The 11,798-nt window shown below is 37.6% G+C and overlaps 1 protein-coding gene across 3 annotated transcripts in view; it reads left to right on the forward strand.

Annotated features, from left to right (window-relative positions):
- Positions 1-11,798, forward strand: part of LOC107746967 (growth factor receptor-bound protein 10-like) — a 110,824-nt gene that overhangs the window by 52,022 nt on the left and 47,004 nt on the right. For 2 of the 3 annotated variants that reach the window (XM_016561331.1, XM_016561333.1), the window contains exons 3-4: positions 1,479-1,572; positions 9,827-10,034. In XM_016561331.1, coding sequence (XP_016416817.1) covers positions 1,518-1,572; positions 9,827-10,034 — 263 coding nt within the window. In that variant the 5' untranslated portion in view covers positions 1,479-1,517. Of the gene's footprint in view, positions 1-1,475; positions 1,573-9,826; positions 10,035-11,798 lie in introns of all 3 variants that reach the window. The other variant, XM_016561332.1, reaches the window with a different exon arrangement.

The raw sequence follows: 11,798 nt of genomic DNA on the forward strand, positions 1-11,798 counted from the left end.
GTCAAGTCAAGTCTGTTCATGTCAAGTCAAGTCTGTTCATGTCAAGTCAAGTCACGGATTATTGTTTCTAGTTTTCGTCTGTTTGGATGTTTGGATCACTGTAAATAAACTGCACTTGGGTTCTCACTTCAACTCGCCTTCAGTGGATGATTCGTTACAGCTTTATGGAAAAGTTAATTTCTGACCATGTGTCAGATGATTTCCTTCAGGCAGGAGTCATACAGGGTCCCAAATTATTTGAATGTTGTTTCATCAAATGCTCACAATTAATGATATCTAGATGTTCATCAGCATTAAAATGTGTTTGACCGAAAATGTCAACACACCAGTTCCTTTTGCATTTGGTATCATTCAACAAAGTGATGAGCAGCACGGCTGCATGTGTGCGGCATCTTCACATTTACATAAGAAAACAAAACAATCTTGCTCTGGTTCTGGTACATTGTACGTAACGTTCAGAAGCCATAAAACTACTGACGCTCTGCAGCCACATCACAGCCAGATTCTGGGTTTCGCGGTCTCGCTCTGAGAACCATCTCCAAATACAAGAGTGCCACAGGACATTCTGTTCCCAGCTCGTGCTGTGAAAGCTCCAATCAGCGCTGAAAGAGATATCCTACTGCGCTCAAACCCAGCTTTTTGTTTTTGTACGGCATCCAAGAGTTCAAAGTGTTCCCCTCTGGTGAGACAGCAGAGAGGCTCTGTTTTGGAAAGGAATGAGTTTTTGAATCGAGTCGCCACCTGTAGTTTACACACGGAGAACGTGGCTCCCAGCTGCCAGTCGCTTTAGATCTTGTTCTGTGAATACAATGGCACAGTTTCAGCTGATCACATGGCATGGTCTGTACGGTGCTGTTTTTCTCATAGCCTGTAAACACGGCCGTGACCCTCCCCGGATACGGCAGGGGGGCTTCTGAGGACAAGGAGAGGGCCTCCTCTCTTCTCTTTCATCACAGATTGGGCAATTGCTTTCATTCCTGAAAACGGACGGGAGAATTTTTATACATGTGAACATGCATTGTACCTTAACACGCATCAGACATGGTCTTGTTTTCTAGTAAAATGGTTAATTTATTTAAAATTGTATTATATAATGTAACTTGTTTTTAGAGACTATATTTATTTTTTTGTTCTTTTTTGAAACATAAAGCTCTGTAAATAAATAAATAAATATGCTTAAAACAAGTTGAGAAGATAAGAACATTCTATGTAATTTAAGATATGAATGTATATAACTGCTAGATGTACCTTTTTAGATATTTTACTGGGAAAAAAATACTGATTTACAGTATGATGAAATTCCTAGACAACATTTTGGAGGGATCGCCTATTTTCCAGGCTTGTTCTGTCAGACTTAAACTGATATATTCCTTCATGGATAATAAAAAGTGTGTGTCTTTGTGTGTGAGAGAGACTGGTGTGACTAATGTCAAAAAATGCTTTTAGCATGACCGCTTTATTGGCTTCTGTCTCAGCAGGATAATGTAGATCGAGCTGCCAATCACAGACAGGCAGATATGATTGGACCAGGTTTTCAGCAGTCAACCAATCGGAATTCACCCAGCCATCAAGGTCAGTGAACTAATAATTTGCATGCACACTTCATAAATTTCTTAAAATAAGATACCCTGGTTCCAATGTTTGTAATGACAGTATTTTTTTTGTGTGTGGTTATGGTGTATGGTCTTAATATCCAAAACAGAGGTAAAGCGTTTTTTAATAGATGTGCAACAGAATTGCTTCTAGTTTAATAACTCACACAATTAACAAGTGAGTATGTGTGTACATACTTGATTATAGGCGGGGGTCGTCTGTCTCACACACTTGGACTTGGGTGGGGGCTGTCTGTCGTAGATGCCTTTTATAGTTGGAGACTTGCTCATTAAGTTCAAACTGGGATCTATATTCAGGCCTCTTCCGCTGTAAACACTCCAGCAGTTCAAAGGCTTGATTTGTAAAGACACAGGGTGCCACTCATTAAGCCTCCAACCTAATTGTGCCATACAAAAATACAGAGGCATGATATTTGGAGCATGAGATTTAAGCACAATATCGCCTCAGCATGGGAGGTAGAGCCTGGAGTTTTTTTTTCTTTCTGAAAATCTGATGTTGTCATTGAAGTAAATGGAGCAGAAATTTTTAATTTAGGACTTCTCAGAGTGTGCCGAAAAAATCCTCACAGCTGTGACTAAACTAAACTATTGGCTCTGATAATTTAAAGGCCCTTAGTATTTCATCATTCACTGAGTGGTGTTTGTCGAACACAGTTACACACACACACACACACACACATATATATATATATATATATATATACACATATATTCTGTTGATTTGTGGATTTTTAACACTGTTTAATAACATTTATTCAGAGTATTATATAAACACTTATCAGACAACTAAATGAATGAATGTATATATATATAAAAAAAAAAAAACTAGAAAAAATAGCAAGAGTTTGTTCCCATGTCTGTTCTTTGACCCTGCAGTTTTCATACTCCATTGAAAACCACAAACTGTGACAACAAAGGTCTTATTTTGGGATGTCAGAATGCAGCTAAGAATAGATGAGAAGCGTTTGTACGTCAAATCTCTGATTGAGGCCAGAAATATTCGTTGCTGTGTCGAAATCCCATGTGACGTTTACTGCTATGATTTTACAGCTTAAAACCTCTCACATACTTATAATCGTTTAATAGAGTTAAAGACCACACTCTATTATTTGCTATGAAGTTAACTGGCTTATGACGTTTATTGAAACTGAGGTGCTTTGTTGAAATGTGACATTGTAGGCTTTTAGCTCAAATGGATTACATTTGACGGGTCTAAGTAAATGTTTTGCTTTCTGGAAGTGTGTGGGGTCTGTCATTGATCCTCTCTCATGAAAGGAGCATTCAAAACTGAATGGCAATGAAGTTACATTATTAACTGTAAGTGTTATTCAGCTTAGGTTTTTTGTAAGAATGCATGATTTGTATGTATATGTGATTTTGTGTTCTGCAGAAGAAAGACTAGCAGGCATGCAGTTTTTAGTATGAGCTTTTTTTATCAGTTTAATTGAGATATTTATCTAGAGATATTTTCTAGTTCTGGCCTTTAAACTGAAAGGCTGGATCGGACCACTGCAGAGTTATTCAAGGCTTTCCTTTGTTGAGGTCAGTGCGTCTCCTACACCGCATGGTTCTGATGGACCCTTGGGCAGCAATATCCAGGGCATTGCATTCTTTAGAAGAAAGAGAGGTTTTAGTGTGGTGGGCGGATGGGGCTTATAAGATTATGGAAGGTGAGGTATATGAAACTCTGATTAGATTGATGTTTCCCAAGAACAGGCCCTGATCCCCATTATTGTTTTTCCAGATTTTCCCTCTCTCTACTCACACTCTGCTCTTGGACTGCCAGGGGCATTTTTACCCATCATTCTCTCTTTGACTACTTTTACATGCACACCAAAAAACTGCTTATTGCAAGAAAGCCGTTTAGGACACGAAAGCTGCATATAGAAATGAAACATACGTCATTTACTTACCCTGTCGTTTCAAACCTTTATAGCTTCCTTTCTTCTGTGGAATGAAAAAGAAGATATTTTTAAGAATGTTGGTAACTGAAGAGTTTTGGTTACCATTGACTTCTATTAAATGCACAAAAACACATTCATGTTCCACAGATAAAAAGGAAGACAAGCAATTTTGTAATGAGGGTGAATAAATGTTGACAGAATTTAGTTTTTCGGGTGAACTGTCCCTTTAACCCACATATACAGTGTATGCAATACCATCAGTAAACCGTTTTCTCTGTACCTTTACTTTAGCTATCCCAAGCAAAAGTTGTGGCCACATTTCAATTCATATGGCAGAATTCCACAGACAAAATATAGTCATCTCATTAGGAATTTTGCGGGAAGGACAAGTGAGACGAAAAGTTTCCTTTCATGGCTTTTACATCGGCTTCAAGTTTGTTGAGCTGTTAGCAGTTTTGTTGTGGACTATAACTTTAATGGTCACACTTTATTTTAAGGACCAATTCTCACTATTGACTAACTATCAACTACAATTTTGATACTTTTTGACACTTTTAATGATGTTCTTTTTATCTTTTTTTTGGAATGTGACAGATCCCATCCCCATTCACTTTATGGTACTGTATTTGTTGTAGGATCAGGATCACCCTGTATCTCCATTATCTTTCAAAAACAAAACTCAGGTTCATATTTCTGATCCTTCTCCTATTCCTCTATATGAATCCCCCACCCTATTTATCTTCCTCCTTCTCTCCTGTCCACCCCTCCTGTATGGTGCTTATATGAAGGCACTGTATTGTTTGGCCAACTTGGGAATTCTTTAGAGTGCTGACTATATCTGTGAAAAGACTAGCTCCACTGCCTCCTTTCACATGTATACATCCATGTGTGTTTTTTTGAGGCACATATCTCCCCCCACGGGTCTTCTACGGGACGCTCCTGCCCAAGCGACTCCTCCTTTCTCCTTTTATTACGCCCGTCTCTTTGTTCACTCACAATTTGCATGTTGTCACCAGCTGGATGGTCTAATGGACTCAGTTGTGAACATGGTGCTATAAAAAATATGTTTTAAAACTTTTGCATTTGTCTTTAAGAGTCTTTGGCATAACTGAACCAATTTAACCACTTTGTTTTTCCTCAAAAAAAAAAAGCCTCAAAAGTAGATTAGCTTAATGTATTTTGTATTTTGTCACTATACCACTGAACCAGATACACTGTGGTAAATTAGCTCATGCACACCATTGCTAAAGTGAACCCATATGGAAATCACTGACATATCAGGGTGTGTTTCAAGCATCACCCTTTACTAATTGTTGGAAATCTTTTAATTAGACACATATCAAAGGCCCTGTAAATACCTGTCCCAGATGATCCAATCATAAGTGAGCAGTCAAGACATATTGACATTGGTATTAACGTGTTAAAATGTGTACTGCTTTTAAGGCATAACCAGCTATGTTTAAAGGGGTTAGTTGACCCAAAAATTACAATTTTGTCAGAATTTATCCAAATGTCATTCTAAACCCATAAGACTTTCATCTTTGGAATACAAATAAAGATATATAGAGCACATCAAATAACAGCAGCTCAAACCTGCTTGATTGATGCCCAAGAACCAATGAGGTTTGTTATTATGCAAACACTGTTGAGCTTCTGTTTATTATATTTGATGTACTCTCTGTATGTATGTTGATCAGTGTCTCTTCAGAAGATTTGTATAAAACCACTTTTGTAATTACTTTTACAATGTTTTTATCAACTTTTTGAAGCTTGAATATCAGATGAAAATCAGATGAAGGCAATGTTTTTTTTTTTCAGGTCTAAATGAATAAATGGACTTTAGTCCCGTTCTTTAAATTAATTAATTAATTAATTAATTTATGTAAAAATGCTTTTTTTCTTAATGTAGCTCCATCTACTGGCGTCTTTCTTTACACTAACACTGAATGTATTCATTCCATCCAGTGTTTTCTTTCTTTGTCATTTTATCCAAGAATGTGTGTCTAATTAGATTACTTGGTGTGAGAACCGTTTTCATTAATAAGCCGAAAGAACACAGGTTAAGGTGTTTACATGCCTTAATGGGTAAACATAAAATTGTGTCGGTTGGTTTATGCTTATCTATCTTATGACCATTATTTTTTACTCTCTTTTTAAAAATGTTTTGTAGCCGATTGACTCCAACCACTTTATTTTCCCAATCCATTTAAAACAAAATGATAATTTAGCAAATATCCTATGACTATCTTGCTTGTTGTTTTTACGGAAAATGTATTAAAATCAATTATCTAGAAACACGGTCAGTCTCCTTCATTGGAATTGACTGGTTCATGAGTCGGATCCCAAGCAGCCATGCACCGGCTCCAGTGTTACAACCACTCCAGTGTATAAGTGGCAAAAAAGTTGGCAGAACTTAATTTACCTCAGCCTGGAATTTAAACAGCTCTCTTGACTATAATCAGATTCTGGCGCCGCAGTCTCTACTTTCACAAATACGGTTAGCATTAGTTTAATCAGCTGATTTCCCACACGGTAATAAAACAGTACATTTGATGCAGTGTTCCCATGACTGCTGAGTCAGTTTGCATTGCGTTCCGCACTTGCTGAATGCTGAGCACCGAGTGCAGCCGGCGGGGCTGGAGGAGCTGCTCTAATGAATCATTCATTTCTCAGAGATGTCTGGGATGAGTCTATCTCTCTGGGATGGCCATCTACCTGAGAAATATACCAGATTTTAATTTTCGGTTACACTTAATTTCGATAGTCCACTTTAGACATTCTACTAACTATAAGTAACTTTGTAACTACTTGTCAACTACATGTCAACTAATTCTCATTAATTTGCAACTACATGTCTACTAACTCTCAGAGTAGACTGTTAGGGTAGGTTTAGGGTTAGTAGAATAAGATGACAAAGAAAGTGTTAGAAGATATTAAGCAGACAGTCTACTAATACTCTACTAACTGCTAGTTGACATGTAGTTGCAAAGTTACTTACTGTTAATAGAATGTCTAAAGTGGACTATCGAAATAAAGTGTTACCAAATTTTCATATTTTCTGTAAAAGCAGCATGCTTTTAGGATTCACTCCCTCTATTTTCTGTTTAGAACTGTTTACTTTAAAGGTTGAAGGATTGGTTCATGTATTTGCTGTCTCTCAGGATTTCTCTGGACTCTGAACTTTCTTATGTCTGCTTTTTGCTCATCCGTAAAAGACAAATTGCTCTCATCTTAGATCAAAACAGTTACTTTTTTGAAGAATATCCTGCTCTTTGTCTTCTGGTTCAATCTGGCTCACCCGTGGCACATTCATGGGAGTATGTGAGAGTAGTAACAATGTCTGATTCATGGAGAAATCATTATTTTGTGCTTATTACCAACCTTTAACATTGAAACAATGTCAGTTCAGTTGTTTCAACATTAAAAAATGTTGAAACAGAGTTTGAAAAACGGCAACTAAATACTTATAAATTTGGACATTTTAACAATATGTAGGCCTACAAAAATTAAGATGTTGAAACATACAGTATCTTTCCCGAATTGCTTTGTAAATTTGAAGGAATATTTAACAGTGATTCAACCTTGATCCATGGCGTTGATTCACCCATGGATAAATGTTGAAATGCCTGATAGGTTTCAATTAATTGATTGTGGTTTGAATCATATGTTGATGAATCAAACTAAGATTATTCAGATGGCTCCTGAGATGACTCAGTGATTGGGTCGCTGAGCTGCACAGACTTTTTATGATACTTGATACCATATACTGAATGTGAGGAAATGATGACACACTTTTAATTTTTGGGTGAAGTATTCACATAAAGTGAAAGCTTTGTTATTGGGAACTACTGTCAGTGAATTGTGTTAAATTTGATATTCTAACACAGGTTAATCTATTCCTGTAATAGTCAAATACAGACTGAATTTGTCCTGTGTAAATTGTTTTGATTTTTACCCACTTGTTGGTTTTAGCACCCTCTGCTGGACATACAAAAATGTTTCTTTAAATGTAAGTGTTTACAGCAGGCCATACTGTTAAAGGAATAATTCACACACACACACACACACACACACACACACACACACACACGCGCGCACACACACACACATTGTAAATCATTATTTACTCATCCCCAAGTAATTCCAAACCTGTATGACAGACTAAAATTTGAGTAATGTCTGATTTGACAGCAAATAAATAGGTGCAAAACAACAACAACAACAACAAAACAAAAACATTCTAAATTATTCATTCATGCCTCAAAAAAAAAAAAAACAATTTTGGGACATGATGTGGTCAGAACTGTTAACAGGTAGGGTGGATTATTATCAATCAACAAACAGGATGTTTATCACTCACGGCTTCAGGAGATTCTGAATATAATTATTAATTTCAAGATATTTTTCAAGATATCAAGCTTTAATATGACTAGGCTATGCGATGGCTCCGCAGACGGCAGCCTCAGTGTTTGGCTCTCCAGTGTTTGTACTGTTTTTGTTAGTTTTTCCTGTTTCTTGTTTCTCAAACACGATCAGTTTTACCAGGGATGAGCTGCTGAACATTCGGCAGTACACACCACACAATCTTCTACCGGATTTCGTTTATTCGTTGGCGGAGCAGCGGTGCTGATCAAGCGCTTCAGGACGTGTGAGGATCCTGTTTGTGGACTTTAGCTCCGCTTTCAACACCATCATCCCAACACTCCTCCAGACCAAACTAACGCAGCTCTCTGTCCCTAGCTCTATCTGTCAATGGATCACCAGCTTTCTGACAGATAGGCAACAGCTAGTTAGAATTGGTACATTCACATCCAACAGCCGCACCACCAGCACTGGCTCCCCTCAGGGCTGCGTCCTCTCCCCACTGCTCTTCTCCCTCTACACCAACGACTGCACCTCTAAAGACCCCTCTGTCAAGCTCCTGAAGTTTGCAGATGACACTACAGTCATCGGTCTCATCAAGGACGGAGACGAGTCTGCTTACAGACAGGATAGAGTAACGCTGTGTGTTTCTAAGCATTTCAGGGGACCTTTAAGTGACACGAATGTATGCGAACTTGCTCTTTAAATTACTGAGTTTATGAGTTTAGATTTAGAAGTACAGTTAGAATTAACATTAGTGCACAGATTTAAATGGAATTATTCAGCACTAAAACAGAACTGCATCATGTTTGACAGAAATGTGGTTCAGAGTGCCGTTTTCTCATGCTGTTAAGCCATGTTCAATTAAAATAACCTGCCAATCACAACTCTCTCTGGAGCAATAGACCAGTTTGTCGAGTTTCAAAAGATAGTCGGGGTTCAAACAGGGGACAGTGAGCACATCCCAAACACGCAATATGAAAACAAAATTGTAGCTATATTTAACAATACTAATGTTATATTTGTGTATTTTATTTTATTTTATTTTTATATAATTTATCATTCATACCCAAGACCTTTGTCCCGTTTACCCCATGGCGTGGCTTCACTCTCAACCTCCCCACTGTGCTAAAGCCTGAGTGTGTGAATGTATCTTAGCTCTCCAGGATCTCTAAGTAGAGAAGGGGCTTACCTGTCTCTATTAATATATCAGCTGATCATCTGATTATCTGATGGGTTTTCAGAAAAAGGTCTTTCAGAGGGCACAGGTACACATAGGGTGCCAAGTAAAGCACAGAAAAAAAAAATAGGTGCATATATTAGTTCAGATACAATTAAAAAAGTTAATGCCTAAGAGTATGAGACTGCACTACAATATGTGAATGTATTAAATTGCCCTCTAGTGGTGTAATCATATAATGCATCACTGAAAGTTAATAAATTGTGCATGATAGTTCCAGTCAAAGATGCCTTTTGCTTAATACTATCTTACAAACATGATAAAATACCAAGTATACCATATATGGTTCCTTGCCAGTCTATGGTCAGTTTTTCCCCCCAAAAAAGTGTATATATTTAAAATATAAGACACATATATAAAACATAAATAAACACATAAAATATACATAAACTTCATAGAATATTTATTTAGGAAATTTTTAATACTATCTTACAAACATGACAAAATACCAAGTATAGTACAATGGCTGTGACATAAAACAACTGTTGTCCATATCAATGCTCAGCGCCTGTGGACAAAAAATATTTACTGTAGCTCACACAGATGGCACATTCTAAATTTGCTTGATACAACATCCTTCTAGTCAACATTTTTTGTCTGATAAAACGAAACTAATTAATTAACAGACTTGATATTTAGTATATATTATATCTGATAGTATTTAGTATATCTGATGTGTTTTTTCTTCCTGTTTCTCTCCCTGCCAGAAGATGACGTGGATCTGGAAGCTCTGGTGAATGACATGAACTCATCCTTTGAGAGTCTGTACACTTCTTGCAGTGTGCAGACAGAATCCACTCCACTGCTGCACAATGGCCAGCCGCACCGCTCTGCCACCTATCAAACACAGGCTCAGCCCACCTCCCCACACCAGAGACTGCGCCGGTCCCAGCCCATGCACATCCTCGCTGTCAGGTGAAAACCCTGCACATATATACCCACACACACACACACTGTGGCCCAAAAAAGTATTTGGACTCTAAAGCCACATGCGTGAGTGTCATTGTATTAGACAACTAAACATCAAAGTGGTGTTTATTTTAAAGAAAGATAGCACCCTTTCAAAGCAAGATGTTTAACATTAGCTCTTTCCCCGCCATTGACGAAATTTCCCATCATTTATCTGACAACGCTCCCCCGCCATCTGACAGAACTTTCCATCTTTCTGTTTTGTCACTGTTATATTGTAGGAGGCGCTATTACACATCTTCTGAATGAGTACTAAATCTCTGGATCAAACACAGGTAAAGAAGAAGCAGCAACAAGCAATCTGGTATTTAAGCAGATGCATATGTAAAATAGAGTAGAGGCCCTGTTCTTTTAACATATATTTTAATATATCGCATGTTCTCATATTCATATAACAAAATTCTGGGGACCATGAAAATTTTGTGAAAATTATTAAAGGGGTCATGAACTGAGAAACCAAAATTCCCTTGATCTTTTGACATATAAGAAGTTAAAGTACTATAAAAACATCCTGTAAGTTTCAGAACTCAGAACTTTCTTGTAAGTCTAAAAACAGCTAATATTGAAGGAAGTCTGCCAAAACAACAGCTTGTGGAATGTTCTACTCTGCGATGTAATAGTGTGGACCTCCACAGAGGAAGATCATCACCTGCTTCTACATCACTGCCTTTTTAGCCCCACCCACCCGTTCTCGCATGTAGTGTTTACATGGGAGCCGAACACGCAGGTCTACGCAGAAACGTCTCGGGTTACGCATGTAACTAGGGTTGGGAATCGAAAATCGATTCCGATTCCAGAATCGGATACTTAAGGTCAGGAATCGGATACTTGTTGTCAAATTTAAATTTCGATTCCGCCTATCGATTCCTATGCATTTTTTTTTTCTTCACCTGTGAGGACCAGACCTAGCGATCTGCCAGAACCTTGCTTGCTAATCTAAGCGCTCCAAAGTTTGGTTACATTTGCGATCAGAAGCCAAAAAATCTAAGTATAATATCTGTGATAGCTAAACATGTTGCAAGAGAGGTGTCACCACCAACATGACAAAGCACTTTAATTTAATAGATCGTTAAAGATCGCGAACGCGATTCAAACACCAACGTGATTCTATTCCTAAATTACAATGATTCGTCTGTTTCATTCCTCAACCTTTGACGTGTGCGATCAATGTTGTGATCACTTATTGGTTCGTCCGTGCAGAGTACAAACATTCAAATCACAGAAGTACTGGGATAAAAGTTTATAGTTCAGATATAAACTGTGTGTACGATGTGTATGGTAGCGATTAAAATAGAGTAAATCACCTTTTGAAAGTAATTTGACATTTCAAATGAAGATTTATCGATTACATTGTTACGGCAGTAGGTGGCGAAAAGGGGCTGTTAAAATGTATTTGTCTTTGAATTGTGTGCGATCAATGTTGTGATCACTTGTTGGTTCGTTCGTGCAGAGTACGATCACACCAGTGTGATTTGAACATTTCAATCAGTGTTCGCGCTGCCATTTACCTAAAGAGAGCAGCTGTCTGTCATGAATGAAACAGCTTCACAGTCTTTTCAGCCACACAGTATCATTATTTCTGTGTTACAAACATTCAAATCACAGAAGTACTGGGATAAAAGTTTATAGTTCAGATATAAACTGTGTGTACGATGTGTATGGTAGCGATTAAAATAGAGTAAATCACCTTTTGAAAGTAATTTCACACTT

The sequence above is a fragment of the Sinocyclocheilus rhinocerous genome, unplaced genomic scaffold (assembly GCF_001515625.1).
Source record: "Sinocyclocheilus rhinocerous isolate Xijiao unplaced genomic scaffold, SAMN03320098_v1.1 scaffold529, whole genome shotgun sequence".
In the NCBI taxonomy this organism is placed as follows: Eukaryota; Metazoa; Chordata; class Actinopteri; order Cypriniformes; family Cyprinidae; genus Sinocyclocheilus; species Sinocyclocheilus rhinocerous.